The sequence below is a fragment of the Maniola jurtina genome, chromosome 21 (genome assembly GCF_905333055.1).
Source record: "Maniola jurtina chromosome 21, ilManJurt1.1, whole genome shotgun sequence".
Taxonomy (NCBI): Eukaryota; Metazoa; Arthropoda; class Insecta; order Lepidoptera; family Nymphalidae; genus Maniola; species Maniola jurtina.
This window is the reverse complement of record NC_060049.1, coordinates 270,971-294,296: the sequence shown is the minus strand read 5'-3', so window position 1 is coordinate 294,296 and position 23,326 is coordinate 270,971. Positions and strand designations below refer to the sequence as shown.

The window sequence follows — 23,326 nt, the reverse complement described above, 5'->3', positions numbered from 1 at the left end:
AGCTTTGCTATACGATTCAAAATTAAATTCGAGACTATAAATACATCAATAGGCAGAGAATACAAAGTAATTTTCTTTTTCTTTCAGCGTCTGAATAATATTTTGGTTTTATTTTCCTCTTGTAAATGAGTTCACTTACTTTATGGTCTAAACATTTTTAGCCTGTAAAGCACCATAGACAATTCTTGACGTCCGACGCCGCTCTTTCTCCTTTTGCTTGCTGTTGCTAACGCCATTTTTGTTATACACTCGAAGCTGCATAAGGTGATATTTTTTTACTCATAGGCGATTTACATAAGTGCGAAAGAGAAAGTCGAATAAGATAGTATTACTAAGCTGCAACTGACCCGAATATTTTCTTCAAAACTTATTTACGACGTTTCTCATTGTCTATGCTGTAGATACGCATCCCGAGCGATACAATACGGTGTTAAGCTTAGTAACAAATGTATAGTAAAAATGAAGGAAAACGCTGTACTTAAGTGGCAAAAAGTGTACAATCCCAGTGGCCCTCAACCACGTCCCCGCCATGGCCATCGCGCGGTTGCTATTAAAGATTTGATGATAGTTTTCGGCGGCGGAAATGAAGGAATCGTTCATGAGCTTCACGTCTTCAACACCACCACTAACCAATGGTTCGTACCCGTCACGAAGGGAGAGGTTCCTCCGGGATGCGCCGCCTACGGCTTCGTGGTCGACGGCACCCGCCTGCTAGTTTTTGGCGGCATGGTAGAGTACGGCAAGTATTCCAACGACCTGTACGAACTGCAAGCTTCCAGATGGGAGTGGAAACGGCTAAAGCCTTTGCCACCCAAGCAGGGCCTGCCGCCGTGTCCTCGGCTCGGACACAGCTTCACACTCCTGAACGGTAAGGTTTATCTCTTCGGCGGGCTGGCGAACGAGAGCGATGACCCCAAAAACAACATACCCAGATACCTAAACGATTTATATACTTTGGAGCTGTACCCGAATTCATCAATGACCGTATGGGACATACCGCTCACCTACGGCCAGTCCCCTCCCCCGCGCGAGTCGCACAGCGGCGTCGCCTACACGGACAAGAACACCGGGAAGTCCTCGCTCATCATATACGGAGGCATGAGCGGATCGCGTCTCGGAGACCTGTGGGTGCTGGACGTCGACAGCATGTCGTGGTCCAAGCCGGAGCTGGGCGGCCCGGCCCCGCTGCCTCGCTCCCTGCACACGGCGACAGTCATCGGGCACCACATGTACGTGTACGGAGGATGGGTACCGCTGGTACCGGACGAGTCTAAGCTTGCCACACACGAGAAGGAGTGGAAATGCACCAACACACTCGCATCTCTCAACTTGGAAACCATGACGTGGGACAGCATCGCCCTGGACAAGTTCGAAGAGTGCGTGCCCCGGGCACGTGCGGGTCACAGCGCAGTGGCCATACAGACCCGGCTCTACATTTGGTCGGGGCGGGACGGCTACAGGAAAACATGGAACAATCAGATCTGCTGCAAAGATCTGTGGTACCTGGAAGTGGGGGTGCCGCCGCAGGCCGGCCGCGTCGCTTTAGTCAGAGCCGGCACCACTTCACTGGAGCTGTGTTGGCCGGCCATGAACACCGTGACTACATATCTTCTCCAAGTACAGAAATGTGGGAAAGTTACCCCCGCGCGGTTCCCGGCCGCCGCCGAGCCGGTGGCGGCGCCCCCGCCCGCGTCGCCCGTCGCGCAGCCCGACGCGGCCAAAGCTTTCGGCTTCACTTCGCCCGTCACCACAGGACTGTCTTCCACTCCGACCGACCTGCCCGTGCGACCCGTAGCCGCCATCGCGGCTCCAATCGCCGCTCCGCTCGCTTCGACACCACAGAAGGTAGTATCGGCGGCGATCAAGGTGCCCTCCCAACCGGCGACCGTCAAAATAAACACAAACACTCCGACGATCAAGCAAACCTACCAGGGCAAGGTGGTCAAGTCCCCGGCTCCGGGTTCGTCGCAGCAGATCAAGGTGGCGGCCGTGACGCCGCAGGGCGTGACGCGCATCGTGAGCGGCGTGGGCACGCCCAGCACCGTGCGCGTGTCCACGGCGCAGTCGTCGCAACAGATCGTCATCGGCACCGCGGGCGGCACGGCGGGCTCGCCGCGCTTCGTGCAAGTGAAGACCGGCTCCAGCGGCATGCCCGTCAAGCTCGGCGGCGGCACGCCCGTCAAGCTGGCCGGCAACGCAGTCCCGCTCAAGATAGGCGCCGCCAACATCCACGGCAAGATCACGCCCGGCATGCAGAAGGTCGGCACCCCGCTCAAGCTCGGCCCCGGAAACGTAAAGATCGGCACCAGCAACGTGTTAGTGAAGACGGCGGGCGGCATGGCGATTCAGACGGGCGTCGCTAACATGCAGACCAAGACGGGCATGCCCGTGAAACTCGGCGCGGGCAACCTGCCGGTCATCGGCGGCGCCGGCGGAACGATCAAGATCAGCGGCGCGATGTCGGGGCAGCAGCCCGTGTACAAGATCGTGACGGCCAAGTCCGGCGAGCAGGTGACGACGTCGGCGGCGGGCGGCGCCGGCACCACCGTGCTGCGGCAGGCCGGCGGCAACGCGGGCCTGCCCGTCATCATCAAGAAGTCGCCGGGCGCGCAGGGCGGCTCGGCGCCGCAGTACGTGACGCTGGTGAAGACGTCGACGGGCATGACGGTGGCCACGGTGCCCAAGATGGCCATGGTGCAGAACCGCGCCGCGGTGCCGACCAGCGCCGGGCAGGGCATCGCGCCCGGCGCGACCATCGTCAAGCTGGTGTCGGCCAACTCGGTCGGCGGCAACAAGATCATCACGCTGCCGTCCAACATGCTGCAGCTGGGCAAGGCGGGCGTGGGCGGCAAGCAGACCATCGTCATCACCAAGTCGGCGAGCCAGCAGCAGGGGCAGCCGCAGTGAGCCGCAGCCGTCACCACTCAGGTATCTCTACATTGTAAATTTCTCCGAGAACGCTAGCAGTGAGGTGATCGAACTATACTTCTATACTATACAATATTTCAAATAATTTGAGTTTTGATATGTCGATGGTTCCGCGAATGTTCTCCTGAGAGTTTTACTAAAATTATTTACTCTTGTAATTTTATTTTTAAAGTTGTCTGTTCGCACTGAATCCTAACTCGCGATGATCTGTCCATGTTGTTAATTGATACAGCTCAAAATATTCGTTTAGTGCTCAAATGAATATTTGCCACATCTGTGACCTAGTTTTGACTAGACTAGCAAAAGTGCCTGCCCAGCAGCTCCCTGCCGCGAGGGGAGCGGACGAGGCGAAGGGAGAAATAGAGTATCACTTGTATGTACACTTAATAATTAGATTTTAAAAGTTGGTTCAATTTGAAGTTTATTATTTTGTGTTTATAGATTTATTTCTAAATTAGAATATTTTTATATGTAACGATACGGTAAGGAGTAAATAATATATATCGCATAAACCACGATCATGACCAAATACTGCCACCCGGGAGCTTGAACTGTGCAAAGCGTTGGAGCTTCACATTTGTCACTCCACTCGGCACCCTGTCTTCCTTGCACCAGTTTAAGTTCCGTGTTTTCTTTGTGAAGGTTGACACTGGATCTTTGAACAGACGGCTGAGCGTACTCTGTATGGATAGTAATATATTTATACCTGCTTGTGACGGCTGAAACACCCGCGGGGGAGGACACCAAGTGCTCTGTGCCCTACTTCAGCCGTTGCAGACATGACTTAGAGTTAGTTAAATCACAATATAATATTATATTAAGCACATTTTAAGTTTTGTTTATGACAAACTCTTGTTGATGTTTACGTGGTGTTTTCTGTTGGACCCGTGGTGACTTCCATCATTTTTTATATGAGACTTAATTTGTCTTGAGGCTATTTTTGTACTTTTTTCGCTCCACTGATCCAAATACCTGCCGATAGGTTGACATTCGAAACTGACTATGGTGCACTCTAAAGGACCATTGCCATTAATAGATATAATTGAACTTTAACATTACTTACTTTGACTATTGCATCTTTTTATGAACACAAAATAATATCAAATCTAGTCTAAAGTAATCTAAATATTCCTTTGAATTAGCATTAGCTTACAGGCTTAGGTCTATAGACCATACTCTAACTTTGCTCAAACTTAAGTCCAGCTCAAAGTTAAAACAAGACAGATTTACAGACAGACAGATTAGCGATATAACATCTCACTTCACAGTGTCTTAATTCTGAGCAAAGTACACTATAGATTCAGCCTTAGACTAAGTTTGGAATTTTGTATACGATTTTCGGTTTAGTCCTGGAATAGGTATTAATGCGTATCATATCCTATTGTGAAAAATTTGCATGTCTCATGATAAATTCTCAATAAATATTTTGACCCAATAATAATTTTACTACGGACAGTTATCTAAATCACACTATCACACTAAAAAGTCGAAAGTTTGTGTGTATGTATGTGTGTATGTTTGTTACTCTTTCACACAAAAACTACTGGATTTGGTTGAGAATGGAAATAGATTACCCTGGATTAACACATAGGCTATTTTTTATCTTGGAAAATAAGAGTTCCCACAGGATTTTTAAAAACCTATACTTATCCACGCAAACGAAGTCGCAGGCATCAGCTAGTAATACATATATAAAAGGAAAAGGTGACTGACTAAAATTCGCCATAGCTATTATGACGTAGACATCAGCTAAGAAAGGATTTTTGGAAATTCAACCCCTAAGGGGTTTAAAATTTATGTAGGCCACGCGGACGAAGTCGTGGGCATAAACTAGTTTTTATATAGAAACCAAGGCTTCACAAAAGTTGTGAGAAAATGCGTATATGTGTGTGGACACCCACTACTGGATCGCTTAATTTTCAAAGCTCATGTCAAGTATTAAAATGGGTATGAAAATGATGCAATCCATTAGGATTTGAAACCCAAATATTTATAATATGTATTTGGATTTCAAATATCATTACTTTCTGTATCTTCATCTATAATTTAATAATGCAACAGGTGAAAGAATTTTACTACTAATTTATTTGAGTTTTCTATTTAGAAATTCCTTCAACTACATAATTTTATATGGAAAAAGATATTTCAAGCTCTGAAACATGTCTCAAAATGTTTACAAAAGCTTGTTTTATGGTTGTGGTGTAACTATCATTCATTGTTTAAAGATTTATCCAATATTTTTGATAATTAATCGTTATTATTCGCTTAGTATATTAGGTATGACAAAAAGATGAAATTTTATTAGTGATGTTCAAGTCATACATTTTTTTGCATCTTTTGATTTTGTCATAGTCAGTTCAGTGCCTATAGAAAAAGGCGAGAGTAAAACAAGCGAAAGTCGGTTAAAAAATAGGCAGTTCAGTCTCCACACATTTGTCATCCAATTCGACGTTAATTTTATCCTACAAATCTAATTTTATGTTAATATTTATTTTATTACAATAACCTCAGTTTCAAACTAACAACAATTCAGAAACATGTTATGTGATAATTTTAAAAAGTTAAATTACTAAAAGTTTTTGTTCCCTATGTAAGTACCACTTAAATAGACTTTTCTCTTTGAAGATATTGGATAATTTTTTTTTTTGTGAATAATACATATTTTTTATTTACAAATATGTACTATAAATAATTAATATAAAAATTACAAATCAAGAATATCATCCAAATATTATAAGGAATCATTTTTCGTAGTTATCTCAAAATCGCTGAATTTTGGACTTGGTATACTTTGACACTGAGGTATTGATAGTGAATTTCAGTTAAGGTCTTGTAAAAGAGATGATGGGCCGAGTAACTCAAAGGGCTAATGTAAACAGGGGTGCCAAATCACTTTCATAGATTTGTATGGCATATTATGTTGAGTTGGTGCCCTCGCCACGTCACTGGGGTAAGAACCAGGCCTTGGCCAGCGCCAAGTCGCTTCCTCAGTGATTTGGGGCTAGCTATAAGCTACACGTCTTACTTGACCAAGCATTCTATTCGTAATAGATCTAAAACTTAAAATGTTTTTACTACTTATTTTTGTAAATGCGTTATCATTGACTATGAAATTACTTGATAAATTATAACGTTTGTCTATTTTTTAATATAAATAAATAGGTAAGTTGTTAATAGGTACTGACTTAAAAAAGTAAAGTCGAATTGTTGCTGACAAGTGTGGGAACACCGTTAATATCAATATTATTAATTAATTATTGTTCTAATTATGTAATTGACATAATATAAACGAATGCAGAATGTTTTCATTCCACGATTTAAGTTACAGATGGTGTAAGTAAAACAAGATGGTATTTTTCACTAATGAAAAGTTCTGCATTTCATTTTGTAGTTAGCATAGTAAGTTTTTAGGTGTAATATTACTGTAACTAAGTAAGAATATGAACTGTAAATATAAGTAGATAAATTTAATGTTATAGTTTGTTCATATTACGTTCAATTGCTTGAATAAACGATTTGGATAAAGCGCGACTTTCATTTTGATGACACAACTATTTGTAACATTGCTAAAGTAAGCTTTTTATTTAGGGTTCCGTACCTCAAAAGAAAAAACGGAAGCCTTATAGGATCACTTTGTTGTCTGTCTGTCTGTCCGACGTGTCTGTCAAGAAACCTATAGGGTACCTACTTCCTATTGACCTAGAATCATGCAATTTGGTAGGTAGGTAGGTCTTATAGCACAAGTACAGGAATAAATCTGAAAACCGCGCATTTGTAGTTACATCATTAAAAAAAATTAAAATGTGTTTCAAAGTAAGATAACTATACCAAGTGTGGTATCATATGAAAGGGCTTTACCTGTACATTGTAAAACAGATTTTTATGTATAACAGTTTTTGATTTATCGTGCAAAATGTTGGAAAAAATACCTGAGTACGGAACCCTCAGTGCGCGAGTCTGACTCGCACTTGGCCGGTTGTTTTACAAGATATTAATTGCAATGATATGGAAATGTTTTGTCAATTCATTTAATACCTCTATTAATAACTTCCCTAACTTTTATTAAGAAAACTTTGTTTACTTAGTTAAATAATAATTACTACTAATAAGTCCTGAAGTTATTAGTGTTTAAAAAATGAAAGTTAGGCGTTATTTTCACATTCTAAAACTAATGTGAAGTAGTATTTCAACACAGCGCCATCTAGCGTCGTATGTAGTAACTACGTAGTTAAAAGGTGCGACACATACAAATACTTGTTGTGGTGTCTAGTATTAGTTCAGATAAATTCTACTAGTTGTCGCTACTCTTTTATATATAAATAAAATATATTTTTTTATATATAATAAAATAATAGTGTTTTTTAAACTTCTGTAAAAGTCTACCTTCTCACACTTCTTACTTTTTTGATTTGATGAATTTCCATAGTAGTGTAGGGTATTTACCTGTCCTCAATCGTAGCTGCGAATAACAATATTAGTGTCAGTCTGTCTTATCTGGTCTTGTCTACCTAGCGATAGACGTCCACGGCTGGACATATTATTATTTCTCTTGCAGGGCTCATAGAGTAAAGTAATACACCAGTTTTCAATTTTATCTCGTTATTTTTTTGAAAATAAAAACATAGCCTATGTCACTCAGGAATAATGTAGCTTTTAGCTTTCTTCTGAAGGAACAATTTTTAAAATCGGTTCAGTAGTTCCAGAGATTACTACCCCCTACAAACACACTTACGAACTTCACCTGTATAATTAAATATTACTTAGTAGGTATAGAAATAGATGACCAATAGGTAAATAAAAATGTGAAAATTTTTCATCTGAAGGTCTCATAATTTTCAGTTCATCAATATGCTAGATCACGATTCCGTTCTGTTGCAAAAGAAAATGCATTAAAAGTGTTTTCCCGCGCATTTTATGATTGCAATTTGGTATCGCAATGCATAGATATTATCTAATATCAATATTTTATTGTTTCCATTTCTCATTCAAGTGTGTTACGTAGAAACTGGGTAGGTAGAGAAAGAGACGACAAAACCAGAATTCTAACTCGCAAAAAAACAGATATTCTAAAATCAATGGGAAAAACGGAACCCTTATAGACTATAATACTATAAGTTATAGTATCACTTTGTCTGTCTGTGTGTCCGTCCGTCCGTCGTCCGTCCATCCGTCCGTCCGTCGTGTCTGTCAAGAAAACCTATAGGGTACTTCCCGTTGACCTAGAATCATGATATTTGGCAGGTAGGTAGGTCTTATAGTGCAAGTAAAGGAATAAATCTGAAAACCGTGAATTTGTGGTTACAACACAGAAAAAAAATTTAAATGTAACTATACTTGCCAAGTGGGGTATCATATGAAAGGGCTTTACCTGTACATTCTAAAACAGATTTTTGTTAATTTTTAAGCATAATAGTTTTTGATTTATCGTGCAAATGTCGGAATAAATACCTGAGTACGGAACCCTCGGTGCGCGAGTCTGAGTCGCACTTGGCCGGTTTTTTTCATCGAGTGGGTAACTTTATCGACCTACACTAGTTTCTCTACATTTTCATAACCTTTAAAATTAAAACAAAACATTTGTTAATTTTTTTTCTTTCTGTTTTATTTTATTACAAAAATATGAATATTAAATAAACCTTATTTTAATCTATGAATTATAATTTAAGTATGAGTTCTTAAAAACTATTGCTCGCACAATAATACCTTAGATGTATGCTGTGAAGGCCTTCACAACTTAATTTAATTTAAGTTATTGTTCGTTGCAATCAAGAATTTCATACAAAGAATAATGGACGGCACGATTTGATACAGTGATGATCCTTTTCAAAGTAAGTAATTGATGTTATGTGTGTTAAGAGGGGTCTCTCCGTCACTCGTTCCATACGAACGTAGTTCGTCTTTCATTGGAATACTAACCAATCATACTCCATGGAATTTTGTAGAAACGTTCCGGGAACTAATATCTATGCCTGTGGTTTTCCAGATTTCCGTTAAAATATTCGGTTTGAAAGTTACGCGGTCTTAAAAATTCACATACACTTTGAACCCCTGTAATTTTAAAACTACATATTTTTAGAGAAATCTAAAACACCACAGGCACAGATATTAGTTCCTAGAATATGTCTGCAAAATTTCATGGACTTTGGTTGCTTAATATTCAAATGAAATTGGGGCTCCGATTGTATGGAGTAAGTGACGGAGAGAGCCCTCTGTTAAGGCCGCAAAATTATTAATGTTTCGTTTGTAGGATGCTGCATTGTCGCATGTTGTTGGTCGGCGTAAAACAGCCTTTAGGCGTACATTCCAACGTCAGCCGACTAGCCCGCAAGTGACGATCCTCAAGCAACTCCGATTGCTAGTGTCAGGAGCGGCGGAGACCACTTTCCTCTTCTTCTTGCCGTTTGCGTCGTAGCGTTTCTCTTCCTGCAAACCAATCAAGATAACCGTTTTATAAAAAGACTAGTTGACCTGCCCCGGCTTCGCACGGGAATCTACCTAACTCATAGACAAAAATATGGATATAATATAGGTATATATATTATTATGTGTAAAGTATATCCATTAGAAACCTGTATTGAATGGCACTGAGAAAAGGCTCGTAACAATTTTTCTTACATAGTAAAGGACCTGAAAATCAAAGAGTTCCCACGGGATTTCAAAAACCTAAATTCACGTGGACGAAGTGGTCGAAAAAAGTAATTTATTTTTATCCTTCCATCTATATCATCATAATATTTTATAATTTATCTTCTAGGATATCGTCATTATTATTATAGGTATCAGTAGGTACGTAGTTACCTACTAATCAAATTGCAATCTTATCAGGTTTTTATTTCTGACTTTTGATTTTATTACTAGCATTGATTACTAGGCATTTTTTAAATAGTTAATATTATTGGTAGTACCTAGTTAGTGCCTATTTAAAAAACTGGCCAAGTGCGAGTCAGACTCGCGCACCCAGGGTTCCGTATATTTGGTTTTGGGTGAACGTCCTACACCAAATACCAAAATTTCCTATTTGTTTCTCCAAAACCAAAATTGGTCTGATGCAGGAATCAAACCTAGGACCTTCCAGGAGCTGTGTGGCCAGTGTAATGTGAGTGTATATCAAATTGCCCCGTACGTTATGGCTGTGGTGTAATAACGAATGCGCCGCCAGATGGCGCTAAAAGCTCTGATGGGAAACGGCATTGGAAACTGCGCTTTAGAGCGTCGTCACACTACCAGCGATTTTCTCCTATTATACTACCGGCGACGTGTGCTACTACTCCAGAAAAACCGGTCAAGTGCGAGTCGGGCCTCGCTCGTTTAGGGTTCCGTACATAATTATGAACTTCATATTTTGGGTGTATAAAAATATTTCTTTTCCGAGCTAGAACATTGCGATGTTCTAGCAGAAGAAATATTTCAGTAAACCGTGAAAGAAACCCCCAAAAAATGCTCGTTTGGTTTGGTCAGAGCTTACGAACTATGTATAAATCGTTGTTTTCAGTATATGTTGTTTAAATACAATATATTATGATACATAACATATCGAAATTTTATATTCCTAGTGTGACGTATCACGTAGTGGTTTCCTAGGGGTTCCAGGAGCGGAATAAAACCCACAGGTCAACAACTGACGGTGATATTGTTAGGGTCGTGAGTTCGAGTGTGGGGTCACTATAAGCTTGCGGCAGGCGATACTTCCCTGATACGCCGCGCGCGTGGTGTCGTCCAAAGTCAAAGTTAAAATAATTTATTCAAAGTAGGTACAATTGTACTCCTTTTGATGTTCGAAATTGTTAAATTTGTACGATATAGTGGTGATAATTAATAACGTAACTTAAAACTAAAGCTGCGAGGGTTCCAATCTCGCCCAAGTCTGAGAAGAGCCCACAACAAACTCAGCCGGGTATTCTTTTTTATTTGTCCTAGATGGTAGTGGGAGTACTGCAAGATGTTCCAGGTCTGTAGTAGTCGCGCTGGTGGGGAGTCACCTGCGGCACTGTCCATCAGCGCGACTACTTGTCTTGTCTAGTCTTGGATCGCGGGCTGCCGGCCGGGCGTGGAGGCTGGAGGCCATGGCACGAGAGGCACTAGGTCTCTTATGCCACGTGTGTGAGTCTACCACAGGTTCGGAGTGCAGTTATTAAATACCTACGCACATCTGTTATCGTTTCCAACAAAAACGAACGCGTTCGGCGCGCAATCTTATCAAACGCTATCAGTGTGACGCGGCGTTACCGCGCAGCACTCGGCACTCTCAGCGCTAAGTGAACGACGTCACTGCGATTGGTATTTCACGATATTTTCCCGGGAAATAGGTATTTAGTGAACTATTGACACGTTTTAGTGAACACTCAATTAAGGGTACGCCGTTACTGGTGTACTAACGGATGCCCGCGACTTTGACCGCGCGTTGAATATCCTGTTCGAATTTTTCAAAAGGTTTACTTAAAGGACTTCTGGCGCTGTGATCTTAGGTATATAAGCGGGAGACCCCTAGTTCAATTCCTGGGAAGGGTAAATGAAGCGTTCATAATTTCTAAATATTTCTAAATTATGTCTGGTCTGGTGGGAGGCTTCGGTCGTGGTTAGTTACCACTGTATCGGCAAAGTCGGACTCGCTCATGAAGGGTACCATCGTGCAAGAAATAAATTTTTTTAATTTTTCTTTTAGTTTTCATGGCGGCCATTTTGAAATTTTTATGATTTAGCGGCACTAGAAATACACAGAAATATACAGATTCTATGAAAATTTCAACTCTCTAGTCTCTGCTTATCACGGTTGTCGGACGGATAGCGGGAGCTTAGTAATAGGGTCCTGTTGGTACTCTTCGGGTACGGAACCCTAAAAAAGAAAAACGGCGTACGGGCTTTGGGATAGCTATTTTAGGTAGAAATTCATAATAGACTTTGACTTTGTTTAGACTAAGTTTCAGTTTAAAAAAAAAAAGATTCCTACGAATTGAGAACCTCCTCCTTTTTTCGAAGTCGGTTAAAAACGACACAGATTTATGCCAGCCCTATAGCTCTGTCTTAACAGTGTTTTAAGTCTGACCAAAGACAAAGTGATCTCAAGCTTAGATAGATGGATCGATATACTTATAACATTAGACAGACCAAGTTTGGTAACTCACTTCAACAATTTCTCCAATCTTATACTTCTTCATGATAGTGAAGGCATCTGAGGTGTGGCCCGACTCGTCGAAGGCCTTCGTGCAGTCCGCGCCCGCCTCCTCCAGCATCACATCTCCCGCTGGATGCTGTGAACCATCACATCAACATAATATTATGTAGGACCACTTATAACTCTTAAGTACTTATACCATAATCAGCTAATATCTTGCTAACAAGTCTGATTACAGCCAAGCGCTAGTCTATAAATTAAAAAAAACCCGGTCAAGTGCGATACAGACTCGCGCACCGAGGGTTCCGTATTCGGGTATTTTTTTCGACGTTTTGCACGATAAATCTGTTTTAGAGTGTTGTACAGGTAAAGCTCTTTCATATGATACCCCATTTGGTATAGTTATCTTACTTTTAAAATTGAAAATATGAATTATTTGTTCATGAACACATTTTAATTTTTTTTTTGTGGTAAATTCACGGTTTTAGGATTTTGTTCTTTACTTGTGCTATAAGACCTACCTACCTACCAAATTTCATGATTCTAGGTCAACGGGAAGTACTCTATAGGTTTTTTTGACAGACACGACAGACGGACAGACAGCAAAGTGATCCTATAAGGCTTCCATTTTTCCTTTTGAGATACGGAATCCTAAAAAGCGTCTCTGAAGTGTGTGAAAATTCCGTGCTCCTTGACAGATAAAGGAGATGTTAAATCTCTTGAAGTACTAGTATATAGGTACAGCTATTGTTATCAGTGCACGTAGCAGATAACTGCGTCTACACTGTACGTGCACTGATGCGGTCTACTGCTGAATTATTTGACGACTCAAAAGCACTTGTAAAAGTTTACTTGAATAAAAATTCTATTCTATTCTATTCTTTTTTTTTAAGACAATCTCAATGATAGAATTTCAATGTTAGAGGGAAAGTGGTAGAAAAATGTGCGTTTTTAAGCAGTTAAAATGTCCCTTGCTCTAACGGTGAAGGAAAACATACCTAGTGAGGAAACCTTACAGTCAAAAAATTCAAAACCAAAATATTTTTATTTAATTAGACTTTTACAAGTACTTTTGAATCGTCAAGAGCATCTACCACTGGTTCGGAATGCCTTTCCTACCGCGAAGAACCAGCAAGAAACTCGGAGGTTGTTCTTTTCAAAGATTCTATATAAGCATATAATGTATAAAAGTAATTGAAGTCCCGTGCATTGCTGGAGCGAGCTGCAAGTCAAATCCACTTTTATCATTTACAGTTCTCTATAAAATGTTCTCAAAGGTGTGTGAAGTCTGCTAATCCGAAATTGGCAGTGTGGTGAATATGGTCAAAGCTCTTGCCATTTTGAGAGGATGATACACTCAGTAGTGTGCCGGCGATTGTAAAGGTAAGGTTTATGACGTACCTCTGGGACGTAGCTGGTGACGTCATACACAGAGTCCTTGTATATCATCCACACCGGAGTGCCGCCCTTGCCGTTCCGACTGGCCACGTCTGCTATCGTGTACTTCTGTTCGGCGGCCATCTTTACTTTCATGAAATTAACAAATTAAACATTTATAAAGGGAATTATATACCTCTTAGAAAAGTTTTAATTAAAAAACCCGGCCAAGTGCGAGTCAGACTTACGCACTGAGGGTTTCGTACTCGGATGTTTTTTCCGACATTTTGCACGATAAATCAAAAACTGGTATGCATAAAAATAAATAAAAATCTGTTTTAGAATGTACAGGTAAAGCTCTTTCAGATGATACCCCTCTTGGTAAAGTTATCTTACTTTGAAAATTGAAACACATTTTAATTTTTTTAGTGAAGTAACGACAAATTGACGGTTTTCGGATTTATTCCTTTACTTGTGCTTTATGACCTACCTACCTGACAAATTTCATGATTCTAGATCCACGGGAAGTAAGGTACTCTGTAGGTTTTATTGACAGACACGACAGATGGACAGACGGACAGAAGGACAGACAGACAACAAAGTGATCCTATAAGGATTCCGTTTTTCCTTTTGAGGTACGGAACCCTAAAAAAAATGAGCAGTTTTGCTAGGGGGTATGCAGTTTAAGCACATGCCTTTTACTTTTGAGGTTTCATACAAATTCAAGTTTTGTTTAATGAAAATGATAGTCTCATAGATATACATACATGGGCATGGTCAAAATATTATACTTCTAAAAATAGGGTTTAAAACTGTCCGTCATTTTTCTTTGAATGCAGCCTGTTTTTCTGGGGTGGCTCTTTCAAAATCAATGGTTTTTCTGTAGAATAACCCCATAATATATACCCGATTAGACTATTTAGATTATAGATCAATGATTTGTAGTTTGTACCTATATACTAATAACAAATAATATGGCAGGTGTTATAAAATTACTCACGTTTTCCTGTTTTCCCTCCGTATATCCCAATCAGCCGCCGCCGCACAACTGATAGTGATAGTATATCAACATCGAACTCTGATAACCACTCACTGTGTCACCGCCAATTTTTCATTATACAAAAATCCATTGAAAAATTAAAATAAGTCTAATTGTAGCGATAAATACCTTATTGACTTCGAGTTACAACCAAAAGTGATGTTTCCTTATCGTTTTCCGCGACAGATTTGGGGTTATCTCAGTCTATATCTTAGGATTAGAAATAGCTAAAGCCCCAGGAGCCGTGAAAGCCCAGTGGTTAAATCATCCGCTTTCCATTCGTGAGGTCGGGAGTTCGAACTTTCTTGTTTTTAAAAAGACTAATCATGCTAATCATGCCATGCTAATCATGACTAATACTCCCCTTTCCCCTCCAATTAAGCGTAAATCTTGTGCTAAGAGTGGGTACGACAATAGTGCAACGGGTGGGGTTTGAACCGCCGACCTTTCGGAATTCAGTCCGCTCCTCAACCGTTGAGCTATCGAGGCAATCTAAATAATGTTAGGTGCGTGAAGTCTGCCAATCTGCACTTGCCCAGCGTGGCGGACTATAGCATACAGGTGGGCGCGTTTGGAACCCACGTGGCTTTAGTTTAAAGTTTACGTAATTAATTACCACCACTATATCATCTTACGTATCTAACAATTCTGACCCTCAAAAGGAGTACAATAGTACTTACCTACTTTGAATAAATGATTTTGTTTTGTAGTTTTGAGTTTTTTTTTACCATTTCTAAGAGAGAGTACCTACTCTACCCGTTGAGCTGGACCGGCGCGCGGCGATTGGTCATGACATCTAAGAATTAACAAAAGTAAATTAAAAAATTATAACACCCCCGACAAGTGAAGGTTACAGTTACTAGAAAAGAGCTGATAACTTTCAAACGGCTGAACCGATTTTCTTGGATTATATAGCTAAGAACACTCTCGATCAAGCCACCTTTCAAACAAAAAAAACTAAATTAAAATAGGTTCATTAGTTTAGGAGCTAAGATGCCACAGACAGATACACACGTCAAACTTATAACACCCCTCTTTTTAGGTCGGGGGCTAAAATTGGAACTCGGCATGCAGGTTTCCTCACGATGTTTTCCTTCAGCTCTAAAGCAAGTGATATTTAATTGTTTTAACCCTGCATAAAGTTAGAGGTGCGTGCCCGGGATCGAACCCCCAACCTCTCGAATGGGAGTTTACCGTCTTAACCACTAGGCTATTGCGGTTCTTAACTGCTTTGCAAGATTACTTAATAAAGTGTCAAGTGAACTCCCGTGGGAGCTCATTGTCTGTAGTGCGGACTTTGTCGTGATTAAGGTCTAAGGACCGGAAATGATATCGGAGAGCTTTAGATACAAAGGGAATCACTAAGCTATATTACCTATTTCCTTTAACAGATAAAACAGTGAACGTCAGAATAGCAGGCCACTTACGACTACATCATTGTTTGACAATCAGAAAGTGTACTATAGCATCCAATTTGAATAAATGACTTTGACTTTGACTTTATTTTATTTTGAGAAAGAAATTAGCCGCCTCATTGATTTTCTCAAAAAATTTATAGCCGACATGCCACTTGAAATGATGTACCTACCTACCTACCTATTGTGTGCAAGGATTCTTACCATACCTCATTTATGTACATCTAAATCTGTTCAGACATTAAGAAGTTATCGTGGAATAAAGGAACTCACATACATACCTACATACATGCACCCTGAAAACATTATTAGGTAGGTACTCCTTATTTTGGACAGTAGTGTAAAAATAACCATAGAGTCAACAGTTGATGCTTTATATTTGTTGGCAAAAGTATTGCTACCTAGTACCCACCTACCTACTTAGATACAGTGGACCCCCGGTAATCCGGCCCCTGTCTAATCCGGCACCCCCTGTAATCCGACAAGTCTATTTTATTATTGAACTAGCTGATGCCCGCGACTTCGTTCGCGTGGATGTAAGTTTTTTAAAAATCCCGTGGGAACACTTTAATTTTCCGGGACAAAAAGTATCCTATGTGCTAATCTAGGATATTATCTATCTCCACTCCGAATTTCAGCCAAATCCGTCCATAGTTTTTGCGTGAAGGAGTAACAAACATACACACACATATACACACACACAAACTTTGGCCTTTATAATATTAGTGTGATAGTGTGACTAGATGATTTCGTTCACATGGACTTCGATTTTTGAAAATAGGGAATGTTTGGAAAGTCTTTACCATCAGGTGACACCGCAGTCAAAGGCTAACTTACCCTAAAAATACCCTTACTTTGTAATTTCGTAGTCGTACCTAATAACAACACAAATGAATGTAATCAAACAAAACGTATCGTGTGGTATCGTTTGCTGGATGTAAGCAAACAGCGCGTGTTGACTCGCGAGATTGGTTCCGTACAAAATGGGGCTGTAAAAAATATCCCTCGCGCTCTGCCATATTTTATATTTGTACCAAGCATTTTTGTCGACTTCAGAAAAAAGAGAGTTTCCAATGCGAATTTTTATGTGGAGTATTTTAAGTGCATCAGGGATTTCACTATTAGGTGTTAAATAATCTTTAAATACATATCAACAAGTGTAAATTAAAAATTTATATCACCCCCGAAAAGTGAAGGTTACAGTAACTAGAAAAGAGCTGATAACTTTCAAACGGCTGAACCAAATTTCTTGGATTATAGCTAAGAACACTCTCGATTAAGCCACCTTTCAAACAAAAGAAACTAAATTAAAATCGGTTCATTAGTTTAGGAGCTATGATGCCACAGACAGATACACACATACACAGATACACATGTCAAATTATAACACCCCTCTTTTTGGGTCAGGGGTTAAAAATTGCGAAACCGGCAGGAATCGAACCTGCGTCTTCTGGGTTTCATATCCGCTCACATTGATCGTAAACCCATCAAAGGAAACATGACTGACGCCCGTCGTCGCTCGTAACTCCAACAATGAGTGTAAACCGCGGAAAACGCCACTAAAGATCATTTTACTACGAACCGACTAATTGATTTCGATTGCTGCCAACTTTTATTGATTCCAGTCTCCAGTCGATAAAATTATTTATTTAAAGAACTACTTAAAAATACAAGCATCATCATGATCAACCAGTCACCGGGTCACTACTGAGCACGGGTTTCCTTTCAGAATGAGAAGGGTTTGGCCATGTCCACCACGCTGGCCAAGTGCGGACTGGCGGACTTCACACACCTTTGAGACGTTATAGAGAACTCTCAGGCATGCAGGTTTTTTCACAATATTTTCCTTCACAGTTACCTATGATAATATTATATCCTTGGATTGAACACCGGAGAGTAGATAGGATTAGGGAGCCATATGTCTCAGTACATCTTAATGTCGTCTCAGTGTTAACTGTACGGTTAACGTTTAACGATGTTCATTCGTGTTAATAGTTTCTGTTACAATAATTGGTGTTTATTGCTCGCTCGTAAACCTCTGTTATTGGGACCTCGTCACTAGGACAGCGGGAGTTATTTCATAAAACTGCGTCTCTAATTTTTAGATAGATTATATTATCACCGTCATCCGATAGAGGTCCATTGTCCACAGCTGGACATAGATTTCTTGTAAGGACCTCCACTTGGGTGATCAACCCATTGCCGGCCCACTACTGTTCACGGGTCTCTTCTCAAAGTGAAAAGGGTTTGGGCCATAGCCTGCCACGCGGGCCCAATGCAGATTCTCCTACGGATATCCTCTTTCTGAATAGATCACGTAGAGAAACTCCAAACTAAGCTCATGACGAGATTGGCGTGCGTTTGACGAAATGAAAAGCCATGATGATTGTACCTAGCGTACTTGCTAGAAGATGTCTATTCAATCTTGCCTTGATTAAGTATAGGCAATAGGTGGCCAATTAATCAGCCTGTTTGCGCCCACTGCTGGACATAGACCTTCCCAAGAGCGCGCAACCACACACGGTCCTCCGCCTTCCTCATCCACCCACTTCCCGCTATTCTCTTAAACGCCGGTCGTCAGTCCAGCGGGTCGGAGGTCGTCCCACACTGCGCTTGCTGATACGCGTTCACTACTCCAGAACATATCTACCCCAGCGGCCATCAGTTCTGCGGCAGACGTGGCCTGCACACTGCCACTTCAGCTGGCTAATTCGCTGAGCTTTGTTGGACTCTCTGGTACTGCTACGGATTTCCTCGTTACGGATTTTGTCCCTCAGAGAGATCCCCAACATAGCCCGCATAGCTGAGCGACTTTGACTTGTGGAGAAGGCCAACTGTCAGTGTCTATGTTTCAGTGCCATATATCATCACAGGTAGGACGTACTCATAATAGACTCGTCTTTAGGCTTTGACGTGGTACGTGGCAAGAAATACAGGCGCTGGAAGGGCATTTCACCACTTCAGCGATTCGTATTGCAGAAATGTTAAGCAAGCTTTCAATAAGGGGTGTATACAGCTAACCCTTTGACACGTATGACCTCTTCGTACCCTTTCGCTGGTCATGATCAACATTATGATGACGTCACGTGTGACGTCACGCAGCGTTGATCTCAAAACAGGCGGGGCTTGGGGTGACATGCGCTGGTAAGCCCCGCCTCTTGCCCTCGTGGTATATAAGGCTTCGACGGGCCAAAGGGCAACAGTGGTGTTTCCGGAGCAGAGTGGGAGTTTGCGAAAATTCCGCAAAAGTTTACGCCGAACCATTCACGGTAAGTAAAATTATCTTTAAATTGAAAACAAATTTTATTTATTTAGAAACTGCAAGGTCTCGGCCGGTTCAGCTATTTTTGAATGAAAATGCGTTAAAAAATCTGAATTCCCTCAAGTGTAGATGAAACACTAAACAAATATAGTTTTGCAAAAATGAAGCGGAGTCCCTTAGAGGATCACTTCCGCTGTTAGTTACTTGAATAGGTACTACTTCAATAAAACTACTTTTATTCAGCAAAAAACCAATGCCTGACTTTTTCCAAACGCAGTGAACAGTTATCTAGAATTAAGATTACAGATACCTGTATGTATCTGCAAATGAATGAAATTGAATTAAATTGAATTGAACAGTTTTACATAATATAATTTCGATTAGGAACAAAAACCTATGTCTAAGTTTTATAGAAATACATATGTATCTTCAATCTACATTTTCCGTTTTTTTTTTTTTAAGTTACTGAACAAATTAATAATAGGTAAGTATTATTAAACATGTACCGATTTTTCAATCGGTAAATATAAGTTTTAGCCGACGAAATTCGACGTTTAAATATGTTATATTTGATTAAGTTTCTGAATAAAATGGATGTGGCATATAGATGAACAGATAACGAAACCATAAGGGTTCCTTAGGGTTCCTTGTTACTACTTAACCCTTAGATTAAAGAAGACTGAACCCTAATCTTGACGAACAACTGTCTAGTTAGCCCCGTCGACAATTCGTCAAATCAAATGCTACATAAAATCTACAAATACAGTAAAAGGCGCTATACACTATTGTTTTTTCGCAATATTTTGAGAACTTATTACTGTTTAACAAGCAATCTTTTTCTTTTCCAATAATGAAATATAAAGAATTTTCCTTTTTTCTCCTTCGCAAGCATAAGCTTTGCGTCAATAATTTATTTTTGCTCGATTAAGGATGGATTGTGATTTTTCAGTCAGCTTAAAATATATATTGTTACGGCTTCGATCATAATAATAATATGTGGCATATATACAGCCATATTATTATATGAGTCGGCCATAGTCTACCACGCTGGCTAATGCTTATTGGCAGACATAACACACCTTCGACAACATTATAAATTGAAATCACATTCGGGTGACAGAAAAGCTGGCTCATTTTTTGCGCAACGGATCAGCCTGGCTGTCCAGCGTGGAAATGTAGCCAGTATTCTTGGCACCATCCCACACGGGCATGAGAAGATCTGACAATAAATAATCTACAAATTCAATAATACTGTTGATTCAGTATTGTTCGTAGCAAGCGGATATTAAAGTATAGCTAAGTATTTACTTATGCGCCTATTTATCCTTTACTAGTATGAAGATGTGAAGAATGCCTAACCAAATACAGTCAGGTTATACTTATATGATCAACGATCTACTTTCTCTTCTCTACCGATTAACATACTAACAAATATAATAGAATAGATATTGGAATAGATTAGATTAGATAAAAACAATGTAAATACTAGTAATTGATAAGGAAAATAAAGGCTTAATAATAATAATTAATAATCTTTATTTATTTTGCGCGAGTGGAACCCTCGTAGGTTTAATTTTAAGTTACCGTAATTAATTATCACCACTACATCATTGTTTGCATCAGAAAGTGTACGATAGTACCCAATTTGATAAATGACTTTGACTTTTATGGTGATAAATACCACTATATGAATGACCGCATTCAAATATTGTTTAAAAGCTTACCGCTTAGCTAAATTGGAAATCTAATCAATTAAAAATGCAAATAAATAAGGCACTATTAATAAAATAAAATAAAAAGATAAAAAACTCATCTTTGAAAGGAAGGTTAGTTCGTAGCTGCGTAGCCTGTGGCTTTCTACGGAGTCAGAGTCTCTACGAAATGCTACGAAACTGCATTTGGAGTCGTGTTCAAAGTCAAAGTCCTATTTATTCAGATATTCAAAATAGGTACAATTGTACTCCTTTTGATGGTCGAAATTGTTAAATTTGTACGATATAGTGGTGATAAATAATTACGTAACTCATTCCTCATTGCTGAGGGTCGTGACCCTTTCCATTAATCACATAATGACAGAAGTTCTCTTGGGATAATAATGTTCCCAGATCCTTACAACTCGGTAAGAGAACAGGATTTTGACTCTTAGGTTTTACAGTAAATAGGTATTATAAATCAGATGTTAGTTATAATAACTGAGTTTGTTGTGGGCTCTTCTCAGACTTGGGACGTTCGGAACCCTCGAAAAACTAAAGCTAGTTTTAAATTACGTAATTAATCACCACTATATCGTACTTTAACAATTTCAAAACAATATACGAATAAACCTTCTTCTTGAATCACGCTATTTATTGATGAAAACCGCGTTAAAATCCGTTGCGTAGTTTTAAAGATCTAAGCGTACAGACGGACAGGCGGAGGGAAAGGACTTTTTTATACTATGTAGAGATACTGAATTTTACTATATTTATTGTTTTAGGTCATAGATAATAGAGATATAAATCGATATTTGAAATAATAGAATACCTAATAGGCGTAATACGTTTGTATGGAGAAGTGCGTAAGAAGTGGTACCTTCAAGTGTAAAGGACGCTTTATAAGGCAAGAACCAAGGAAAAATGTGAGAAAGATTATTGAAACGGAGTCAGGCGCATTAGCTAGTATAACTGTAATTTCTTAACAAGTTAACGAAAGAACGGTGGGGAACATTACGCCTGAAACAAATGACGGCTATTAAAAAGTCCCCGCTCCAAAAGCTTGTATTTATCAACACAATAAAGACCTTATTTCTATGTAACATAAGTTTCAAAATCAAGTAGGCTATTAACTGACGTCTGTAAAGCACCCGAATTTACTGTTGTGCTTTTGACAATGAAATGTGGACTCTATGCTCCCTGAAATAGAGAATAGATGTGATTAAACATAATTTGTATAGAAGTTTCAATCTTAGGGTTCATTAGTTAAATTGTTTGAGCCATTTATTAGTTTCACTATTGTGTTGTAATAAGCGAAGTTTGATTAATAATAAACTTACGGATTTATTTTCGTAGTAAATAGAATCTTTTGGGAATAGGTACTTAGATAGTTCCTGAGACAATATTCTAAGTTTCGTTGCTTAAGTAATTTTTAGAGATCCGTACCCGAAAGTTGCCAGCGGGACTATTACTAAGCATTCGCTGTGCTGTGCTGTATCTCGTAAATCGTAATAGGCAGAGTTGAAATTTTCGCAGAATGTGTATTTAATAAAAACAATTAAAAATGGCCACCATTGAAGTTACAAAAATTAAAAAGTTTTTTCTTTAACGATGGTACGGAGCCCTTCGTGTGCGAATTTCAATCGCACTTCGCCGCTTTTGTTTTTTTTTAAATACCTATAGATATTTTAATACTTTTTATTTGTATAGTTTCTGTATCATGTTGTATTAAAAATGGCTACGCCAATAGTTCAACAGGTAGGATTGGAACCTAAGACTTTTCCGATACCAGTTCGCCCCTAACTGTTGACCTTTGAGGCTCCAGAGAAGATTTTTCAATATATTTTGATGAAACAGGGCGGCGTCCGACAAAAGGCCTTTGAGAGTTGTCGTAATATCGGCTGAGGTCGATATTATTCGATACCCAGCATGCAAACAAGATGCTTTGATGAAATTTCTCATCTAATCATGGCGTCATGTCATTCTAATCAATTTTTTTTAAACACGATGCTGCGTACGGAAGTTACGTTCTAGAAACTAATAGGTATATCTATGTCTGTGGTTTTTCAGATTCCCGTTAACTATAATAGCTTAAAGATAGCTTAAATCCCGGAGTCGGGTCTACGTCCTTTTGGTACTGGTTTAAGGCATCTTATCTCTCTACCTTTTGTCAAAATCGGTTAAACTGATGGGCTGTGAATAGCTAGTAGACAGATAGACACACTTCCGCATTTATAATATCAGTATGATGAGAGAATAATAAATCAAAAGAATTTTTTTTTAGAATATTCGCCATTTTTAATCATGACTAACATTCCCCTTTGCCCTCCAACTAAGCGTTAAGCTTGTGCTAGGAGTGGGTACGACAATAGTGCAACGGGTGGGGTTTGAACCGGCGACCTTTTCGAATTTCAGTCCGCTCCTATAACCGTTGAGCTATTGAGGCTTATATTTTTAGGTAATTGTTAGGTAAGTACTTCATACGCAATTATGATGCAATTT

At 39.7% G+C, this 23,326-nt stretch overlaps 3 protein-coding genes across 4 annotated transcripts in view; 2 read left to right on the top strand and 1 right to left on the bottom strand.

Moving 5' to 3' along the window:
- Positions 1–195: 195 nt before the first annotated feature.
- Positions 196–4,371, top strand: LOC123876115 (host cell factor 1). The gene has a single exon (XM_045922258.1). The coding sequence runs from the start codon at positions 460–462 to the stop codon at positions 2,905–2,907; it is 2,448 nt and encodes an 815-aa protein (XP_045778214.1). The 5' UTR covers positions 196–459; the 3' UTR covers positions 2,908–4,371.
- A 4,776-nt stretch (positions 4,372–9,147) lies between these two features.
- On the bottom strand, positions 9,148–14,552 carry LOC123876133 (cytochrome b5). Of its 2 annotated transcripts, none has more exons than XM_045922288.1 (4): positions 14,418–14,552; positions 13,442–13,566; positions 12,051–12,176; positions 9,148–9,351 (listed from the first exon to the last, which is right to left on the bottom strand). In XM_045922288.1, the coding sequence occupies exons 2-4, from the start codon at positions 13,559–13,561 to the stop codon at positions 9,238–9,240; spliced, it is 360 nt and encodes a 119-aa protein (XP_045778244.1). In that variant the 5' UTR covers positions 13,562–13,566; positions 14,418–14,552; the 3' UTR covers positions 9,148–9,237. The 2 variants fall into 2 exon arrangements, with proteins under 2 accessions (XP_045778244.1, XP_045778243.1); XM_045922287.1 differs by having other exon boundaries at positions 13,442–13,561; positions 14,418–14,523.
- Positions 14,553–19,079: 4,527 nt separating this feature from the next.
- Positions 19,080–23,326, top strand: part of LOC123876171 (prothoracicostatic peptides) — an 85,235-nt gene continuing 80,988 nt past the window's right edge. The window contains exon 1 of the mRNA XM_045922336.1: positions 19,080–19,140. The gene's annotated coding sequence lies outside the window, so the exon portion shown is untranslated. The remainder of the gene's footprint in view (positions 19,141–23,326) is intronic.